This window comes from Miniopterus schreibersii (genome assembly GCF_964146895.1).
Source record: "Miniopterus schreibersii genome assembly, chromosome: 8".
Classification (NCBI taxonomy): domain Eukaryota; kingdom Metazoa; phylum Chordata; class Mammalia; order Chiroptera; family Miniopteridae; genus Miniopterus; species Miniopterus schreibersii.
Window position 1 is genome coordinate 5,614,331 of NC_138109.1, and position 22,775 is coordinate 5,637,105.

At 39.8% G+C, this 22,775-nt stretch overlaps 1 protein-coding gene across 8 annotated transcripts in view; it reads right to left on the bottom strand.

Annotated features, from left to right (window-relative positions):
• Positions 1-22,775, bottom strand: part of KIF1B (kinesin family member 1B) — a 125,256-nt gene that overhangs the window by 39,459 nt on the left and 63,022 nt on the right. For 7 of the 8 annotated variants that reach the window (XM_081146117.1, XM_081146116.1, XM_081146114.1 and 4 more), the window contains 6 exons: positions 22,562-22,645; positions 21,936-22,116; positions 21,741-21,813; positions 2,738-2,831; positions 1,620-1,768; positions 150-328 (listed from right to left, as the gene is read on the bottom strand). In XM_081146117.1, the coding sequence (XP_081002243.1) occupies positions 150-328; positions 1,620-1,768; positions 2,738-2,831; positions 21,741-21,813; positions 21,936-22,116; positions 22,562-22,645 (760 nt within the window). Of the gene's footprint in view, positions 1-149; positions 329-1,619; positions 1,769-2,737; positions 2,832-12,191; positions 16,960-21,740; positions 21,814-21,935; positions 22,117-22,561; positions 22,646-22,775 lie in introns of those variants that run through there. The other variant, XM_081146120.1, reaches the window with a different exon arrangement.

Sequence of the window (22,775 nt, forward strand, 5' to 3'; positions counted from 1 at the left end):
GAGTAATATCACTGGCCAGTGACAGCATTTGGAAGCACAAAAAAGGAAGTACTAGCGACATCTCAGAGAGGAGAGTCTGAGGGGGCCCCCTTGAGCCCACTACTAGTTCCTAAATAAAACAACTGGCTTTATGAATAACGTTTTCATACTTGAGTTTCTCCAATGACCAATAATGTGTTGCTCCATTCTTCAGATCCTGGACTTCTACTGCCACCACTGTACGAGGGAAAGGCCTGTCTTCATGAGATTTTTCCATCTCAGTGGGAAGTAATTCAGGAGGCAAAGGGGAGTACAACGTGTCAGTCAGCAGCACAAACTGAAACTGCACCTAAATGGAAAGAACAAACCATCGACAAATGGCCTTTGTTTTCAGCATATAAGTTTCAGAGACGAGGTTATATAATCATGCCCGATGGAAAAGAAGTCAAACATATAGTATATGCTAAACAAATAGCTTGTGATTAACTGAAAAAAACCAGCCACATATAAACTCACCAGAGAGAAAAATCCTAATTTTCAATTATTTTAAGATTTTGTTTTCCTAGCCTGGCACAGTGTTTTTGCAGAAAATAAAATCGTAATATGTATTTTAGTCAACTGAATGAAGACTTTTGTAGAAATTACAACAAAAACCCAAGAATGCATCTCTATCTAGCCTTTCACTAATGGATGAGTGGAGGGGAACATGCCACAGTTTTCCATTTTAAATTCAGAGGATTACAACTACTATTCTTAATAGTGTTTACTATATGGTAAGTGCTTTGCGTGCACCCTGTTATTTATTCCTCACTACCACCTTATTATTTTCACCAACAAATATTTAATTAAATGCTAGCATATAGCTATAAGAAAAAAAAGGCACAGTCCCTGCCTTCCTTTAGTCGACTTGAAGGAAGGGGTAATTAATAATTATAAAATGAGCCAGTGGCCAAGATTATGAAGAAGACTTCTTATCACCTCTCACAGAACTAGAACACAGCCCCAGGAAGAGAAAACAAACTTTCCCCGAGTCAGGCAGTCTGTGTTCTTACCTACTACTCAATACTGCCCCTCACTGTAATCTTAGTAGTCGGGACACTGCTAACCTGCGGGACATACAAAACATCCACCTGTCCATCCCTCACAAAATCCCTGGCTAGCAGGCAGGCACTGCTGCCAAGCCCATTTTGTAGCTGAAGGAGTGGAGGACAGGCTGTTAGGACTGGAACCTGGCTGGCTGGCTGCAGAGCACGTGTGCTTGTCCCCTACACAAAACTGCCTCTGAGGCCCAAGAAGAGGAGAGGGCACATGCGACTTAGGTGTAGATTTAATGGTAAAAACTAAAAGAAAACTGAAAATTTCTGAAACCCAAGAGAAGCATATTTCTACTAACATGCTTCTCTAGCTCTTGTCAGGAATATTTATAAAATATTTATAAAATAAGCTAGAAAACATGCTATTTTAAAAATTTCACATAATAGACATATAATTAGTACCTACTATGTTCCAGGCACATATATTAAACAAAGGCACATATAAACCTGTTTCAGAGCAAAAAGCAGCCGAGTTCACCCAAGGGAAAGAAAGGTTAGTCCAAGATGAGTGCCAGGGACCCAAATCAGGCCCGGCTCTGCCCCCACCTTCTTCTTCAGTTCCACACTGACGGCGTTGGCCTCCTTCAGGTACACTGCATTGCCCCAGAGCAAGTCCCTTAACGAAGTAAACTGGTGAGACTTCCACTTCCGGAAGGCCCACTGGGCCAGCTCGACCTCCCGCTGTGTCCAAGGAGCTGAAAGAGCAACCCAAGGGTGTCTAATGGTGACCTCGCAGCCAGCGGCAAGTACACCCTCCACTACCTCAGCTCCTATCGGGGACACTGCTGTCCTGTTTCTCTCCACTCACCTGCTTTTGTTTTCTTATTTTCAGTAAAGCTTAGTAAATTCTGTGGATATTATGAAAGCAGTATATACACTTCAGGAAACTTCCAAAAATCCTACTGCTTATTTTAAAACAACACATCAAAGAAATATATTTCTTGTCCTTTTTTAAAAAGACATATCTCTAATGTTTGGATTATAATATAGAAAAATCCCTAGTATATTGTACAATGCCATATACATCTATTGTAATTTCTGGTATAGGGGAAAGGTCTTGTATTTCACCTAGGTATTTAAAGAATTTAGTATATAAATTAAGAGTTGCTTTGAAGTTAAATTGGAGCCTGAAATTACTGAGAGGCTGAGTGGAGAAGTGAAATATGACAAATGTTTATACTGTAATATAAGGCAACAGAGCCGTAATTTAGCTAAAAAATTCTGGACTAATTAAGAGAGGGACATTTAATGTACACTGATATGTTCCAAAGTCCTCGCTGGAAAATCGCTGACATAAACCATAAATCAGGAAATAGAACAGGTATATTAACAAAGATTAAGCTCTGTGCTTATCTGTAATATATGTATATGACTCTGTATGTACAGTACTATTGGGCAGTAGAAGTAAACTGCCCAGGAGGTTTATATGAAGACTGCTCAGAAGTCTTGTGTTCTGAGGATCACAGTCCCACTCCCACCTCATAGAATACAGCCTGGATTCTCAGCATTGAGCATCTTTAAAAAACCATCTTCAAATTGGCACAGTACAATGTCAATAAATGGTAGGGTCAACTATGGTCAAATCCAGCTCTGATTACAGATAAGGGACTAATGTGATAAGATAGATCCAAAAGTATACACAGGAAAGTGAGTCTCTGTTTCACCTTCTTCTTCCTCTTCTTCCTCTTCAGTTGTTTCCGCAGCCAGGGATCGAGTCTCCACCTGCTTCTGCAAGGCCTGCAATTTACTCTCATAGTCCTGAAGGAGAGAGAGGAGACAACATGTAGGAGAGTGGTCAGCGGGAAGGAAGAAGAAACGCCAGGGGAAGCAGAGACAGTGAGAGAGAGAAAGAGAGAGAGAGAGAGAGAGAGAGAGAGAGAGGAAGGGAGGGAGGGAGAAGGGGGAGAGGGAGGGAGGGAGGAGAGGAACAAACGACAAAAAAGAGACAGGCATAAAGATAAATACTAGGGAAAAGCCCACAAAGCACACAAGGTAATCCGTAATAGGTAAATACTTAAAAAAAAAAAAAAAAAGCAACTGTAGTCTCTATTCCCTCAGATTCAAGCTTTTATTTTTTTAATCCTTACTGAGGATATGTTTTTATTAATTTTTAGAGAGCAAGGAAGGGGGAGAGAGAGAGAAACATCGATGTGAGAGAGAAGCACTGGCTGGCTGCCTCCCAAACGTGCCCTGACCTGGGAATCGAACCCGCAACCTTTGGTGTATGGGAAGACGCTCCAACCAATGGAGCTACCTGGCCAGGGTTCAAGTTTTTTACTTGAGGTTGTAGTAGAGAAAGGAGGGACTTTCAGGGAAAAATGCATGTGCCCCTTAAATGTTAAAATACATTTAACTGGCACCTTTACACATCAAGCAATTCCAGAGAAAAACAATACTGGGAGAGATTAAATTCACCAGCATCAGCAATAACTCCAACTATCCAGCTGTTTGGATGAGAAGAATCAGGACTTGAGGCTCTGAGCCCCAACCCTGCGGAAGAAATATTACCGTCTTTGTAGCTGGAGGATGACTTCAGCCTTCAGGCAACCAAAAGGTCACAGTGCTATCAGGATTGAAATAATCTACTGATTGCATTTAGTCAATAAAGATTCTTTATATTAAAATATATTATATATTACAAAATTTACTGTTATACTACAAATCAGACTTACCCTTCATTTCTCCATCCACCCCATGCATTCCCAATGAGGGTTTCACCCCCAAGTAAGCAGAAAGTAGTTCTTGGGGGAGTAACAGGAGAATACCCTTTTTATGTGTAAATTACAGCACAGACATATGCGCCGTATGTAAACAGATACCGCACATATCTGAGGTATTAAAATTACATGGTGGGGACAGATTGGGAGAAAATGTCTCAAAGTGTTCCTTGTATTAGTGGAAAAAGGCTGGCAGGGTTTTTTTGTGTATGTGTTTTTTAAAATAAAACAAGGTTAAGAAAAGAGACCTGGACATAGCAAAATACTGAATCACAGCATAAGCACAGCATTTTAAAGTATACTGCCCAGATTTCCTGCTTCCTTGGGCGTGGCCTTATGGGGCTGTCATGAGACAGAGGGCTCAGGTCTGACTGTGCACTGTTTCAAACAGAGCCCTCCAGCCACATACCAACCGCACCACGCTACAGTTATGAAGGACGGCTGAAAGGCTCCAACGGAATGCTACGGAGGGTGCAAGTATTCTCAGGGCTCTGGTCATTTATCACTTCTTCTCACAAAGGAAGCTTTCTCTCTCTAGTGGAGCTGGCGGTGACCAAGCGCCAGCAGCACAGCTTTATTAGATATCTGAGTACACTTTTTTAAAATTAAACTAGCAGGCAAAAGACTTAGGTTTTGCCCCTGGCACATGCTTACTAGTCTTATAATTCTGGAAAAGTTAAATCCTGTCTACACCTCACTTTTGTCATCTTTAAAATGAAGATTTTAGTATCTGACCTGCCTACCACACAGGACTGCAGGAAGGACCAAATGATGAACCATTTCAAAACACATGAAAAAGTCTTCTTAAATGTATCAACAATCAAAATGACAGACAATGTGTTAAAAAGTTTACTTTTCTAAGTATACCTAGCACCCAGATCTTGGTTTCTAAATACCATTTCCCACTAAAAGGAACCAATATTCCTTGGGAAAATAACTGATTCCAGGTTTGGAACAAGGAAAGTACAGGGGAGCCTGGAATATCTTGTGCCAGAAAGCAGAGTACTCATAGAACAATGGGGCCATTTCAAAAGGACACAGATTCCCACTGGCCAATAAAAATAACAGAAAAGGAACATAGCCCATTCTTAGTATACAAAGACTCTATGAGTGATACTGAAATAAGGAAAGAAAAAGGGAAAGCCCCTGTTAGCCAAAAGAACGAAAGAAAGAAAAGAGCCAGTTAATAAATGCAGAGGGAATGACAATTAGAAAATCATTATACTGCAACCCCAGAGGTAGCAATCAGATCAGGCAAGGATTACTAATAAATGCTAAAACAACTGAGTGAAAGCTGGACGGAAGACAGAATATTCACACAATCCCAAGTGTCACCCTAGATATTATTAATAAGAAAGAGAAAGAACTGGGAAACATCACATTAACTAAATATATTAAACTTTTAACGTTACTGATAACAGAACAAATTGGCATGTTATGTCTACTGATGTGATGCAATAGAAGTACACAACGCCACAATTACAGCATTCTTACAAAAAACATTTAACCTAAATTTAATTTTGAAGAAAAAACCCGACAAATGAGAATGGGGCCTAGACTTTTCAAAAATATCAATATAATGAAAGATAAAATAAACATGAAAACCAAATGCAATATATAAACCTTGACTGGCTCTTGAATTAAAACACACACACACACACTCTCTCTCTCACGCTTCTGACATATTTTATAGACAATTAGGAAAATTTGAAAATAAATTATATATTACATGATATTGAATCAATCTTAAATTTCTTGGGACAATGATATCAAGAAGATAGCCTCAATTTTAGGAGATACACACAGAAGTACTTAGGATTAAACTGTCATGGTGTCTCTACCTTACTCTCAAATGATTTGGGAAATTATATACATATGGGTATACAAGGTTTATTGTACTATTTTTTCCCCAGATTCCCAGTAGGTTTGAGTTCTTTCAAAATAAAAGAGGGGTCCCCTAAACAGAACCCCTATATGTTATATGGGATTCTTTAAGCAAAAGGAGAAAGACTGGTTTACCTAGAAATCATCACGTGAGAAAAATGTTAATATCTTGAGGATTTTTTTGTTTTTTATTTCCCTCCATTATTTTATTGTTGTAAATAAAATACACATAACACAAAATTTATCATCTTAACCATTTTTAGCATACAACTCAGTGGTATGAAATAGATTTATACTATGAAGTACTATGAAGATGGTACTATTGTTATCCTCATGTTAAAGGAAAAAGAGACTTAAAGGAATTAAGTAACTTTCCAAAGATCAGAGTCAGCAGGTAGTGGAAATGGGATTTGATCCTAGACACCCAGAATCCAAGAACACTCTCCTTTAACCACCATCCATGCATCCACTCAGTCAATAAACAAATACCTTTTCCACTCCTACTGTGCGTCAGATGCTAGGAATACAGTGGTTAGGGGGAGAGACAATAAACAGTGAACAGACTCAGTACACTGTGATTTCAGCACAGAGAAGTACTACGAAGAAAGGTAGATGTTAGGGTTTAATACGGAGAATGGGAGACGACTTATAGATTAGGGGGTCAGGAAAGGTCTCTGAGAGATCTAAGCCAGCATGCTGAGATTTGGGGCAGGGGTATTATTCCAATCAAAGTAGAACTAAAAGTACAATGGTCCTGAAATGGAAAGCAGCCTGGCGTGTATAAGGAGCAGCAGGAAAACCTGTGGATGGAGTGGGCGAGAGGAAAGGGTCAGACAGGCAGCTAAGTAGTAGTCAGATAGGATCTGGGTGATGGAGGACCTTACTATGGTAAGGACTATGGATTTCATTCTAAGGGAAGCCTTTGGGTGGCTTAGAGCTGGAAAGTAGTATGTTCTAGCATATGTTTTAAAAATACCACTTTCCATGGAGAACAGTCTGGGGGCTTGGAAGCAAGGACGGAAGTCATGAGGCTCTCAGTAATGTCAAGGAAGATGGTGGTGGCCTGTTCCAGGGCCTCAGCAGCAAAGGTGGCAAAAAGAGAATGGAGATGGGACACGATTTATAGACAGAGGAAATGTGACCTACTGATGACATGATCCTGGGGTGTGAGAAGAAAGGAGAAACTGAGGATGTGTCTTACATTTTGGGCCTGAGCTAGTTACTCTGGTTTAGAGAGTTTAAATGTGAGATGCCAGTTAGCTGCATGGATGTCAGGTCATAGTTGTGTCTCTTAGCTGCATGGATGTCAGGTCATAGTTGTGTCTGTGTCTGGAGGTCAGGGCAGAGGTCCAGGCTGGATAGTACATCTGAGAGTCAGCAGAAGGAGGCAGGGCAGTGGTCTGCAGACAGACTGCCTGCCTGAGACAGGGCGTGGACCCCCACTCAGCAGTGTGTGACTGTGGGAATGTAAGATGGGATGACAATACCTACTTGACAGAGAGGACACTCTGAGGATTCAATGAGCTAATGCAGGGCAAAAGTTTATTGGCTCAATACACGTGAGTTATCTTCACCCTCATCTGTGTGAGCATGAAAGGAAAAGCCACAGAAATACATGAGAGGACAGACAGGTACAGATATAGCCAATGTCTGTGACCACAGAGACCATGAAGGAGCAGCCAGTGGGGCCAGAGGAAAGTGAGCAGCCAAGTGAATAGTGTCCCAAGGAAGGAGCAGGCAACTGTGGCAAATGCCAGGCAGACTTAGGAAGACAAGGACTGAGAAAACACCCCTGAAATTGTCACTGTGACTATCTTTGGACCCTGGTAAGAGTGGTAAGGTGGGAACAAGAGTCTGACTAGAGTGAGTTCAAGCAAGAACAGGAAGAAGACACAACATAAAGAAACAAGGGAGGTGGACGAGCTGAAAATACAGAAAACTCTCTCAAGGAGAATTTCTATAAAAAGAAACAGAGAAACAGAGTGACAGCTCACAGGAACGTGGGACTTTTGGAAACTGGTGAAATGAAACCACGCACGTGTGTGACAAGAATAATCCAGTAGAGAAAATGATGTAAAATAGAAGGGGTAAATGTACAGTAAGTCCTTGAGAAGGTGACAGATGGGATGTAGAAACAAGGGCTGGGCTAAGACAGGAGCAAGGCCAAGTATGAGTATGAATGCCTGCAGAACTAGAAGTGGGAAGAAAAGGAAGGTGTCTTCTGATTGCTTTTTTAAAATCATTTTTCAATTACAGTTGACATACAATATTACATTAGTTTCAGGTGTACATCCCGATTGCTTCTTTTTCTCAGTGAAACAAAAGGTCATCAGTTGAGAGCCAAGGAAAGGCCGCCTTACATTCCCTGAGGCTCCTTGCCGTAAACTTTCAGGGCACCCTGTATTGTCCACCCTGTCATTTGCCACAAATGTACTGTATAACTATTGGTGTCACTGTCTAATGGCTGTCTCCCCCACAACTCTGTGAACTTCACCAGGTCACTCACCACTGAATCACTCCCATCTGTCTTCCAGCTCAGACACAGTCATGTACTGATCCTCTAAAGTGACCATCTTCTAGACCAGGGGCCAGTATACTATGGCCAGAGCCAAATCCAGCCCTATGTTTTGTAAACATAGTTTTATCAGAACACAGTCAAGTCCATTCCTTTGCTTGTTGTCGATGGCTGCTTTTCTGCCACAACAATAGAGTTGTGTTTGCAACAAAGGGGCCCACAAGCCTAAACTAGTTACTAAATAGCCCTTTACAAAAAGCTTGAGAATTCCTGTTTGAGACCACCGGTTCTCAAAGGTGGTTGTTGATCCAGCAGAATCTGCATCACCTGGGAACTAACAGAAATGCAAATAATCAGGCCCCATCAATCTGTGTTCTCATAAGCCCCCTTGGGAGTTCTGATGTACACTACAGTTTGAGAACCACTCTTCTGGGTCACTCGGATGGGTGATGAAGCAAACCAGACAGCATTCCAGGTGAGTTTACGTTCTCACGGAGAACCAAACAAGTACAGAGACAACTTTAGGTTATCAGTATTAAAAGAGTGAGAGTTGCCCTGGCCGGGTAGCTCAGTTGGTTAGAGAGTCGTCCTGATACGCCAAGATTGTGGGCTGGATCTCCAGTCAGGACACATACAAGAATCAGCCAATGATAAGTGGAACAACAAATCAATGTTTCTCTCTCTCTCTCTCTCCCCCCTTCCTCTCTCTCTCTCAAATCAATGAAATTCAAAACAGTGAGTTTTAAATTTAAAACAGGGAATTAAAAGTGGCACGTGGTACATGAGCACAGATCTGAAAGAGAAGTTAAGCATGATGAGAAAGGGTTCCAGTCCTGAGGAAGTGCAAAAGCCCTGAGGTGAGAACTTGGCATGTTGAAGGAACAAAAGTCCAAAGTGCTTACAATATGAGAATGATAAGTGATGAACTCAGAGACAGGCAATAAGCCAAAACATGAAAAGCCTTGTAGGCTACGGTAAGAAGTTCAGATTTTACACAGATACAGACAACGGATTGGTGGTAACCAGAGGGGAAAGGGGAGTTGGGGGGAAGACAAACAGGGGAAAGGAGATCAAATATATGGTGACAGAAGGAGACTAGGCTTCAAGTGGTAAACACACAATAGAGTATACAAATGTTGTATTAGAAAGTTGTACACCTGAAATTTATATAATGTTATTAACTGATGTTATCCCAATACATTTAATAAAAATAAAGTAAGTTCAGATTTTAAAGTGCAATGGGAAGCCAATGGAGGCCCTTGATATGATACGATTTTTGTTTTAAAAAGAGGATGCTTGTTGCTATGTGAACAATGGGTTATATGGGTCAAGAACAGAAGCAAAGAGACAAGTGAGGAGGCTACTGCAATACACTTGGTGTGAGATGATGGTGCCACAATTAGGGCATCTCTGAAGGAGGTGTCATTTAAGGTAAAATCAACGTCACTGTTCTGGGTTTTCTGGTTAGGCTGCTTTTTTACATTCAAGGTGTGGCTCCTTTTGCTAATATTGCCTTCTTTTAATGGCAGATTAGCACGCAATAGCCAGGAAACATCGATGACCCAGTTTGTGTCAGTACCTCAATTTGCACACCACCAGTAGCACTGTGCAGACACAATCTCAGATCTATCCTTCTAGGGGTCCCACACCTCTTCTTAGACCTAAGTAGCTCCTATTTTCTCCCAATCTCTTAGTCCCATCTTGGTCTCGTCTACTTTACTTTCCGACCATGATCCAAGCAAGAGCCTTCATCAGCTCATGGGTTGTATGCACAGGGTTTATCCCACCCATGAACTGACCTGTTGTTCCTACCTGCAAATAATCTACCAGAGCCTCTCCTTTCTCCCTGCCTGTGTTTGGAAAGCGCAGTTTCTCATTTAGTTCATACTGTGACTTCTCAACTTGAGTACTGGCCTCTGAACTTGCCTCCTCCCAACCTAAACTTTGGCCAGTTCTAAATGGTGAATCTAATAATGCAGTCTCCCTGTATACAATCATTTGGTAGCTTCCCAAAGCATTTAAGATAAAACCCCAGCTCCTGGTGGTGAGCATGTGGACTGTGAGTGGTGAACCATTTCAGATAAAATATGATGAAAATCTTTGGAGTAAGTAGAAAAGGAAGATGCATGCTGGAAAGAGAAAAGAATGCCCCAAAGGAGCTTAGCAGACTTAATAGTAATCTTAAAGTAGATACTGATGTTTTAATGAAAGATGTTCGCGAGAGAGCAACTGTAGGGGTTCCCAAACATTTGGAAGAGAAAATCCAGTGTATGGAAAGATGAAAAAGATGACATGAAAATGGAGACTGATATTGAGAGAAACAGAGTCTTGTAGAAACGAGCATGGACAGCGCCCCATATGGATGAACCAGAGGCAAAGGAAAGGCTGAAGCAAAGCGAGAGAAAGGGAAGGTGCAAAGCAAAGTAAAAGCAGTGAAGGTGTGAAGGCTTTGGCCTGGTACACTTTTAAGAAGTTGACAAATGCCACCTGGGACAGATCTTTGATTAGAATGTATACACTGATTTCAGCTTCCATCAGATGAAAACGCTTTCCTTATTTTAACTGGGCCTTTTTCTTCAATTCAAACCCATTGTAATTCCTCAAATTTGTTTGGGGAACTTGAATAAAATATTTTCTTTGATGAATGAAAGCTATACTGATATTTTAACTGGATGCTGTCTGAAATGAAGGGATTATCAGCCATCAAAATGCTATCAAGTATTACTGTGGTTGTGGTTATTTTTGGTATTAGTAAAGACAAATGATATACTAACTCAGTTTTAAAGAAAACTAATTATATAGTGTTATTTTAATATATGTCAGCGGATCTTATAAGCAGGACTTGCTTGGAGTTTTGATTTTGTATAATTAATAATAAAAGGTATTTTGTTAAAAAAAAAATCCCAACTCCTTAACATGCCAGGATTTGGCCCTGTCCACCCGGCTGCCCTTACCTCTTACCGTTTCTCTCCCAACACAGCCGGTGTTCTGACCACCCCAACCTACTCCCAGTTCCCTGGACCTGACATGCTTCCTCCCTTCCCCTGCCATTCTTCACTTGGTCATTTGGATAAATTGCCGGTTGTACACTGGGACTCTGCTCTTGGCTCAGGGCTTGCTCCTTCGAAAACCTTTTCCTGCTCTCCCCATTCTCACCCTGTGCACGCAACTATCACTACACAGATCATACTGCACTGGAATCATCTGTGTCGCTCTAGCAGTGGCTGGGTCTTGGTAACTTTTCCATCAGTTTCTCCAATAGCAAAAAAATACAAAATACCTGAAGGGAAAGAAAATGAGGCATGCAACAAATCAATCCAAGCATAACATTTTTCTTAAGCTCCAAATTTCATTTTAAAAACTCATAAGGAAAAAACCTCCTGCAGGTTTGTTTTTTTTTAATCACAATGCATGATTGTGTTTTTCAATATAAAAATGTCATGTCCAATTGTTCAATAAGACTGATGGTCCACTCCAGAAAAATCTTCTACTCTGTACTGTTTCACCTCTAGGAAAACACCAATACTCTGGGTGCAGAAAAGCAGTGGTTAAAGCAAAAAAAAGAAGAGCTAAACAGTTACTCGAAGCTTTTCAGAAATTTAGTTCCTACCCATGTGAAAGGAAGTATGCCTTTTCATTTTTAAAAACTTCGTATCAAGAGTAATAAAAAAACCCTTAAAACCTAGTTTAAGGTAAACTCAAAGAAATCAGAAAGTGATATTTGCTATCCCCTCATTCATCTTATACTAGAAAAATTTTAAATAAAATGTAGCATAAAGTAGAGGTTAATGATGCCATTTAAGATAGAATTTTAATAAATAGAAAAGGGTAACAAAAGCAAAAGTTTAAGCTTATCAAGTTCATGTACAAATTAAAAAAAAAAAGACTTGGTTTGCAATCACCTTCAAAAGCCAAAGCAATAAACTAAGTCAAGATCAGGCCTATTCACATCACCCTGTTTCTCTTTTCCCTCCACCCACGTCAGAGAGAAATCACACTCTTAAAAGATTTCCGCTTTTATTGAATGAGGACTTTATTTTTTTAACATTACAAACTCTCCTTTTCTAATAAGGTAGATCTTACACTCAAAGACATTCTTCAACCATTTAAAAAAAAAAAGAAATTGAAGGAGAAATCCATTGTTCATGAACAAGATTTTACAGTAATGATGGGAGGAAAACAATACATTTCACAACTTGGAGTGTTTCAAACTAAGTATCTAGAGCAGATTATAAAATCTGAAAGATGACATAACTGGACAATTATGAAAACTGCTCATAAGGCCAAAACGGGCTCTGACAGTACAGAACAAGTGCTTGCTTTCATTGTGCCTCAGAGGGCATCTTCATTAAGGTTCACCAGCACATGGCAGCTTCCCCTCCTCCCAGTCTTTTGTACTAATCATTAAGGCAAGTCTACAAAGGACCAGCAAGGCACAGGGGTACAGCAGCTGACCAGAGGAAATCTACATAACTTCCTGTAGTCTAAGAGTCTTTAATGCAGACATCGGTGTGGTAAACTCTGTGTTTTGTTATTTTGTGTGTGTTTTTCAGCATTAACCTGAACCTAACTCACAAGAGGCCACTTCAAGTCACTTCAGTGGAATAAACAATACTTCATTGCATTGCTAGTGAAAGAAACAATTCCAAGCACTACAAAGAATTAGAAGCAAATATAAAGGAAAAACCCTCTGGTTTAAACTTACAAGCAGAATGTCTTTGATTCTCCAAGGAATACCATTTTGGCTTGTGAAGTTACGTCAATTAACTAGGACTCTTCTACGTTTCCATTATTGTCAGATCACTATAGAATTTCAATAGCAAAAACACTTTTTTTTCCATTTAGCTTTGATAATAACTAGGAATACTTCAATAATATAATAATGGTTTAATGATGACCATTTCTCTTTGGTCTTGTTGTATTTAAGCTTAGAGAGAGATACTGTCAAATTAAAAAACAAACGGCAATACAGGCTATACCAAAAGCTCACAAAAAAGCATGGCACTAGTTACACAGTAAAACAAGTCAATGAAATCGTTTTAAAAACAAAATTTATTTCCTAAGACAACCATGTGCCCCCTCAAATGCATGAATTCAGGGACATGTGTGGCAACCAATTGAACCTTAGTTCATTTCGTCCCGGTCATCTGAAATTAAGGGCTCCTGGACCAGCAGATGAAGCATAAACACAAACCTAATTCGTTAGAGCACCAGTTTGGGTACAGTGCTTATCACAACCCATATTTGCAAATATTAAATTACTTGCAAGTGTTGAAAATATTGTGTTACTTTTCATTCTACAGTAGCACCTGGTCACCAGGTGAAACTCACTCCCATCATTTAGTCGTAAAGGGAGATACCTGCCCATGAGATGAAAAGGCCACAATAAAAGTGAACATATATAGACCTATCCCTAAGTTTTCTTAAGTAAGGGGAAAATAAGAACCCACTTTAGCTCCAGAAGTGAAAGCTGAGTAATTATCATTATTGCTAATATTAGAAAATGAATTTTTCATAAGAAATCACTAGTTAACGTACCTACTTCTAAGCAGAATACGGGACAAAACGGTTTACACAAGATACAATGAAGTGACCAATCTGAAAAGCCTATTAAGTACATTCAAACCCCAAGGTACAGGAGAGTATAATCTCAATTAGCCAACTGTCACAAACATGATTCACCCATGCCTCATCTGCCATGAAACTCAACTGAAGACTAGGACTCTTCTAACTACAAAAGCAAAAATATCCCCCCAAAGTTAATTGGAAGCAACTTTCTGAGCATTAAGAAAGCATTTTCTTAGAAGCAAAGAAAAAATACTATGATTAAAAATAGTATGTTCTAATAAAGCATAGTGCCCACACACAGAGAAAAAAAAACTATGTAATCACAATCTTTAAGGCTTCTTTGAATGCTAATTGCTATCTTGGCTGCAATCTTTCACGCCATCTGGAAAACTAGTGTTCCATAGAGGACTTAGTGTAACTTGGGAATCTTCAACAACGTGAAGTCAGGCAATTGCAGATGTCGCTGGCTCTTCACACAGTCTCTTAAGAAAGTTTCTGACAAGTTCAAGAGATGTAGAAAATGATTCTTTTCTTCCCATTAAAATTCATCTTTTTTAGTGGATTCTCCAGAGAGGCAAACTGAGACCACAACACAGTAAATGAGGTATTGATACAATAAATGTTCATCAGGACTTCTCTTTGCTTGCTTGTGTCTGTGAGCATTACTACTGGTAGCCAAATAGTTCATTCCACACCATCTCCTTTATTCTAACAGGCTAACCAAAGTTAGCCCATTTCATTATTTCATCATCTACTGAAGATATGCAGCACACAGCCATACGCTGTATGTAGCCTTCTCCCCAGGTCTCACCTCTTTCCTCTCTCCACTAAATAACCTCCCTATAAATGTATATATATACTGCTCAGAGTACACAGGTATTCTGCTGGTATTTCTGTTGGCATGATTTTGGTGAATAGTTCAGTGTGTGTGAGAGAAATGATACTTTAAATTTCAAAATGCAAACCACAGACAGAAATCCAGGTATGGTGCCAATTTAAAGATTTCAATATTTTGACAAATTTCATACATATACTGATACAGTCAACAGAAAAAACCCCTACTGAATCACTTCTATGTAACATATAGAAGAGTAAGATGTGGAAGTTCTGTGGAAGATGCTGAGCTGTGTACTAGAAAGTATGTCCGAAGACATTTAGTTTTGGCTTATGAAAAGTCCAATTATATTTTAAAAAAGGAACACACATGGATGAGATATCCAAAGCTGTGTCCACAGAGTTGCATGTTGTTATTTTTAAACTAATGTCTAACACTTATGGGGAAATAACAGACATTTCATTCTACATATCAAATTCCCCCCTTTGAATGTCTGCAAAAACCAAGAGGCAGGTCTTTCTGGTTATCAGATCAATTTATAGGCATTATAAAAACATAATAAACTTACACCAAAACAAGACCAGTCTATGTAAGTATATTATCTAGGCACCAAGAAAGGAGGAAAGTCTCAGGAAAAAAAGGGAGGTCTCAGTGTTTTGTTCAAAATTCCAGAAACTGCCCATTATGGTATACAAACAAAAGGGAGGTGTTGAAACATTCACCAGTGTTTTATGTTTTGACAATATTAAAATCAGTTAATATCTATAGGAACACAACATTCAAATAATAATGTAAATAGTAGGAACTCAAGGCCAAGGCTAGAACCAAATTGAGCTACCACCGCTTGTTTCCTCCACCAGGATTTCAAGCCTGTCCAGTAATTTATACTGTGGTTTCTCGACCAGCTTTGAGATTGGGTGCCGAGAACTGTCGCCTCATCCGGGGAGGTGTTACAAACTGGCTACAGTGGTTGGGTTTGTCAGTCTGCCTCTGATAAGAATTGGCTGCACTGCCCTCTAACTGACCTCCAGTGTTGTAATTACAGTAAGACTGACGGTGTTGATGCATATGGCGCTTCGCCTGGAAAGTCTGCAGATCAGCAGTGGGGTGACCAGTGTGGGAGTTTAACGACTCTGAGGAGGCAGATGCCTGGCAGCGCATGCTTTTCGGTTGGCCATTATTGAGAGAATTGCTTCTCCAGCGTAACTGAGGTGGCTGTTGTTGATTATTAATATGCTGCTTGCTAACTTGGATGTGATCTTGACTTCGAGCGCCCTGAGAGCCCCAGGGTAACTGGGGATCCTTAGAAGCTGCCCTACCACACTTTTCTTGGGTCTCCTCCTTATTTCCTTTCCTTCCATCTTCATCTTTCGGAATTCTAAGCTCTATAACCTCATCTTCTGTTATGATGATATGTGTCCCAGGACTCCAAGAGTTTCTGTGTTTAGGGTTGCTCTTAAAGGGGAACCGGGGCTTCCGATTCTCAGGAGGGATGAACCTATGAGGTACGTTCTGCCGACGAAGCTGCTTTGTTATCTCCTGCTGTTGCAGGTTCTTAAACCGGATTTGCTCTTGTCTCATCCAACGCAGACGTCCACGTCTGAAAGCTGGATCCCCATTCATCAGCTGGGAAACACGTTCTTCTTTCCCAAGTTCTCCACTGTCTCCTTTATTTACATCATTCTCAGAATTGCTACCGACACCAGCACCAACAGGTTCCTTTGCTTTGTGGTTTCCTTGGGTTTTCTGTTCCTGAGATCCAATCAGTGGCAAGACTTTTTCCATTTTGAGCATTTTATTTCTTAAGACTTTTATCTCCTCATCTTTCATGTTATTTTGCTTTTTGACTTCTTGCAAAATGTCTTCCAGCTTGTCTATATGAACCTTGAGGTCGTCTACGTCAGTTCCACCTTTACTACTGGCCATCATATCTTCAATCTTCTCGTCCCCTACACCAACAGTGTCCCAGACATCCCTGGCCACTGCCCTCCAGGAGTCCCGCTCATTAGGATCTTTCTTCCCATACATGGCACAAAGCTCTTTCATCTTAACAATGGCCAGGGCCTCAATCTCCTGCCGACTGTGCCTAAAATCGTTGAGAGCAACCTCATAGCAAATCTCTTTTACAGCCTGAATCTTAAGATCTGAGATGGTGACCCACTTGGAATCTTTACTCAGGCGCCTTCTTTGGGGTATTTGATACATTTTAATAGGTTCTCGTTTCTTCCCACTGCTGGGGAGGCCACACTTTTTAACAATGGTTTGCAACTTGCTGGGAGGTAGCTTTTCTCTCAGAGAAGTAATCAGTTTCCAGCTCTCTTCACAGGACCTCTTGTCAGAATCATCCCCGCTATCAGAATCCGCGTCCTTTGGAAAACAAAACCAAAAAATGGCCCCAAAATAACCAAAATTAAAATGTAAAAAACGAAAATCAAATAGAAGAAAAAGCAAAAAGCCTTAACCAAATTTAAAAACAAAACCAACCCCTATAAAAAGCAAGACCCTAAACAATGTACAAGTCTATTAAAACATAAGCATATGTAGATTATTATTAATATAAAGATTAGTTTGTTTGTTTAGTAACACTAATCCAAATTTTCACTTTCTGGCGTAAGTGATAAAATCTACAAGCAAATTTCTTAGGGAGACTGACGCTGTGAGTGATTCTCTCCCCTCAAAGGATATATGAAGCTATTAACAAAATGGTATAAAATCACATATCCACTGTCTCAAGAAAATGAAGTAAAACCTACACCCCATTCATGCTAACACCCATGCAGCCACTTCCCCACATTTGCCTTGGTTATTGCTGATGCTTCTTCCAGAAACTCTTTCCCCATGAGTGAGCACAGATGCCATACAAGGTGTGACGAGCAGGCGGATTAACAAAGGTTAGTAAGGCTGTAGGACGCCACGTGTTGTTTAGCTTTACTAAAAAGAGCAGCCCTAGAAAAAAGTTAGAAGACGAGAAAGTAGAAAAAGAAGCAAACAAGGATGATGTTAATCCTCAGAACCTTGCTCAGCGGACCCTCTGAGTGTCTCGTCAACCAAACTTTTTCTAGAAGACAAGAGGGTTTTGAAACTAGTCTTTCCATGAGCACATACTGGATTTGCTATTTTCCTGTGTCATGTCAAAATGACCCACTTCACTTACACAATTAGAGGTGTTATCCAGAGAACAAGAAAGCACGAAAGGGTCCTTACAGTGCGTCTGCTATTTTGTTTTCCACACTTGAGTCAATAAATACCTCACCTCCAAAATTTTAAGAAACAAACTTCTAGAACATAAATTAAGCCAGGCAAATATACTTTTATTAGACATCATTTAAGATTCCCCAAGTAATATTTTAATAAATACAACTTAGAGATGTTTTCTATGAAAACCCATGGCATTTCTAGCTATTTAAGAAATATCACTTCAAGTAACAACTCTTCTTATCAACACGTAAAACACGAAGATTTTACTGTTTATGTGAAATGGATCCACTTTAAAATGTTTTCTCTAACTTTCTTTCTGGCTATCTTTGCACCACTACTTTTTCAAAACCTTTCACTTAGGCCTAAAATTGCAGCCTGATTCTAGATAATAACCGGCTAGATAAAAGCCCATTATTCTTAACTAACACAAGCAGATCTTGATTGATAGATAAGAGAGGTCTGGATGAAAGCAATGATGGATTACAGTCCCTTCTGATGATCAGGATTAAGAAAGAATTGCTATTCGGGAAGTAAAAGTCCCTGAGAAAAGACACTACTCGCTAGAATAGTTCAAGATAGCCCAGTAACTGAAAATACCCTTATTTCATAGTCACCTTTACTTGGCTGTAATTACCAAAATTATCTCTAATAAAGACTTAAAAATCAAAACTGATAAACAGTATCTTGCTTTCTATACCAAAATTTCCATGTACAGTTACCTTCTAGGGACAAAAAGTAACCTTTAGCAACAACAATAATTTAGCCTCTGAATTGGAAGTGGTTGCTACTGATTTGTACTGGTCTGTAACTGAATACTAAACCAATTTATAACCCCCACCTATTTGAAAATTTGGCAACAAAAAGCAGATAAAGCTAAATTTACAGATTCTAGACTACTTTTTTTCATAGTTAGTTTAAAAAAAAAATCAGAATGGCTAATCTTATGTGATAAAATGGTTTTCTTGCAAATACGTAGAAACTGAGTTTTATAAAACACAAACTCTGATTCTTCCCACATAAGTGACAACTATCACTTTTTTCCTGGCTCCTTTTCCTTTTAAAATTGCTTAAGGATAAAGTGAATACTACCTAATTCAGAAATAACAAATATTCTAATCATTATTTTATTATCATGATTGAGAGGTAAAAGTCTTTAAACTCCAAAATAAAACATAAATACATGAGAGTCGACATAAATCCAAAAGAATATTAAATCAAGTGGCCATACTCTTAAATACAGTCATATCGACCCTGTAGGCTGTGTTCTCCATATGGCTCAAACATGCCCCCTCAATACTGACCATCATACTACAAAGTCTGTACGCAAAGCTTTTATGCCAAGATGTAAATTCTATCTCATGTCAAAAAAACAAAAGGGAAGATACTTAGATTCATTTATTAGAATGTTGGAAAAACTCCTCAGGTCTGGCCAATTCACATGTCACTAAAAGATCCTTCTGTTTTCCTTAAATACCAAACGCAAAGTAGGCCTCCTGAAGAGACTCTGCAAGAAGCTTATATAAGTAAAAGAAGATAAGATACCCAAAATGCATGTGTAAAAAAGCAAGCACAGAAAAGACCAGGTGTGCAATAGGGCACTAACTACAAGAGAATGTAACAATGTGACACATATGGGGAGCTACTGTAAGAGAAAACGCTTGTTTTTTAGTGCTGTTATGCAAAAATAATTACATATAATAAATATTTTAAAATATTTACTGAATATTTTGTATCCTATTAATGTTTATTCATAGGGCGCATTTGAAATATATCTGTTGGTTGACCAATATAGGATCATAAAAATACATTTCTCTTTCATTCAGTATTGTTACTGCTGGATATTCTTCAGGCGAAAGCATTAGAAATCAATTCCTCTAGAGGCAAGAAATTTACATGGAATACAGAGTCGGGCTTGTGGGAGGAAAGCAACCTCCTTGCTTTAAGGATCTGCTCTTGAGATCCTAGCTTGCTTTGAGAGACACAGAACAAATGACAACCAGAACCTGATTACTTGCAGACTAAGTGTGTCCCCTGGAAATTAAATACGTCTTAGAGACATTTACTTTCCCTTTTTGCTTCAGAGCACAGAATGATCATCAGCTCTTGGTTACGGAGAGCACCAGCCATCATTATTTCCCACCTAGTTACTCAACAGTTGGTCCCAGGACCAGCAAGCAGCATGGGCATCCTCAGGGAGCTGGTTAGAGTGCAGAACCTCAGGTCCCATCCCAGCCCTACTGAATCAGGACCTGCATTTTAACAAGACTCCTAGGTGGTTGATAAGCACTATTCTATTAAACAGAACAGTGAAGTAAGTCAGAAGACCCAAGTTTAAGCCTCGGATCCATGACTTAACAGGTTTTAAGAGTGGGCAAGACAGCATATTTTTAGCCTTGGTGTCCTCAACTGGAGGTAATATAAACTGGAGATAATATTACTCATTTTATGTATATACACATCTACTAAATTGTTGTTTCAGGAATTAAAAAAAAAGAGGATGTGAAAGCTCTCTGTAAATTATAAAGCACTATACAATTACAAGGCACTATTGTTAATAATAACTGCAGCTTAATTATGCCTGTCCTCGTTTGATCTCTCACAGATCATCAAAGGCGTGTTATTAGATTATACTACATTATTAAGACAAAAGGCTCCTTTACACGTCGTAAACCTTTCAGCCCCTATCACACTGTGGCTAAATCTTCCTGTTTTTACTAACTTTCCACCGCCAACTAGGCCTCCCAAAGAGCCTCTCTACATAACACTGCTAGTATCTTGCCCTAAATACCTGATTTATTCTTACAATCCATTCTTTTTGGGGCTTTATTATAATTTCCAAGGTAACAAACAGGTTAACCCACTGCCAAGCCTGAGAACTGACTTGCCCTGGAAAAGGCTGCTTTTGCTTATGCCCTTGGCTTTTGTGGCTCATCAGCAACAGCTTCTCTTCTCCAAAGCACAGCATGGCCATAAGGCTGTAGCTTACATGAGGTGTTTCATATGCTGTATTTTATTCTAATATCCCCTTATCTTAAAAGAAGTTCGTGAATCTTAAAAATTGGGAAATTCCTAAGTTGCACCCATAGTACCCAAAGGTTTTTTATACCTTTTCCTTACATATCAAATGAATGCCAAGAAGTTTCTTAAAACAAGGGCTTTGTTAACCAAAATTGGATGGCTTTAAAAATGAAAATCTAACTAATGAATCAACTTATTTATTCATGAGATTCAGTTTCTACCAAACTTGGAAAACCAATTAACATCATAAAATACTACAACCATTATTAGTATTATAAGATGCGACCTTAAACCGACTTCTCAGCTGCTCACCCAGAGAAACCAGGCTTCTCTCTCCTGTCTGGGTTGGCTGTATAGCCCCTGCTTCCACTGTCATCCCACATGCCACAGGGACCCTTATTTAGGATGCAGACTCCATGCAGGGGAACAGGAAAGGATTAACACATGCGACTGTGCGGCAACACTTTTAGACACAGTTTAACTAAAAAAAAAAGTCTGCCCAGCACGAGAACAACCCCCAGGTCAGCCGAAGAGCAGAGAATTAGTACTATCAGGTGATCAGAAACAAAACCAAGGCAAACACCCACCAAATTCAATATGTAGAGTAATTATTACTAGAAGAACCGCCACTGATGCATACTCAAAAACCCCTGTCGAGAAGCAAAGGCTACCAGAAAAACTCCCACCATAGCACTTGGTTTTGACAGAAGGTTTGACTTGAAGACATAAAAGGCACAAAACAGTACCTTTATGGACAGTTTTTCAGACTAAGGCTACCAGAAGCTGTGAGCTTGTTCTCCGTTAAATTAGAGAACAGAATGTGGTGTCAGTGAGAGCTGGGTGAGCCATGTGGGGCGTGCTCATCTGTGGGGCAGGGAAGGCATGAGAGCAAGCCGCCCTTTCCTAACAGAGCATTCAGGATGGACTCCTACCAGTCTCTGCTGCTCCAAGAGAAGGTCTGCTTCTTCTTTCTCCTTTTTGTACAGGATCTCCATTTCCTGTAGCCTGGAGGAAAAGAAAACGAGAGAGGAGAAGATCACACGGTGAAATCACTGAGCTTCATAAGTGCTACCACTACATGTTTAAAAGAAGTGATGTGAAGTGGCCACATCACATTTGTATATTACCTTTTCTCCATCTCCTGTTTCATATCAATTCCTTGTTTTTCCAGAAGCTCTCTCTGGGCAAATGTCCAGTCCACAGGCTCAGAAGGGGTCTCAGCAGAAGGAGTCTTCTCCCGCTCAGCCCGTGCTTGCTCCGGGTGGTTAAAACGAAACACATGGTTTTTACCCATGATGATACGGTTTCCTGGCATGAAAAATCAAAGTTAAGAAACCATTGTTTTATTTTTTATTTTTATTTTTTTTTAAATAAATTTTTATTGATTTCAGAGAGAGGAAAGGAGAGGGAGAGAGAGAGATAGAAACATCAATGATGAGAGAGTCACTGATCGAGCCCACAACCCAGGCATGTGCCCTGACTGGGAATCGAACCCCGATTGCCTGGATCTTAGGTCAACACTCAACCGCTGAGCCACGCCCAGCCGGGCAAGAAACCATTGTTTTAAATGTATAGATTTAGGTTAATGACCTCGCTTTCCCAAAAGCAAAAACACAGGTTCTGGAGTTATACAAGAACATAACTCACAAAGCTGATTATCACTTCAGCCTTTAAACAAATATTCAAAAATTATAGAGTTGCTCACACAAGCCATGGGATTTTGCTGAATACTTGAAACCTGTCCCAGTCTCACCTGAGCGTAGCTGAACAGGCTGAGCCACCCTCTTGCCATTTACGTAGGTTTCTGAGCGTTCACAGGGCTCTAGAGTCACAATAACTAAGAGGAACACAAATTAACATTAGCATCACAGACCACTGGAACAAAATAACAGAAAGCAGATGACTATTAGGATTCAGGGTAACTAGAATAGGCTCCTGTAACCAACCAAGTGGCTGAGCATCTATAT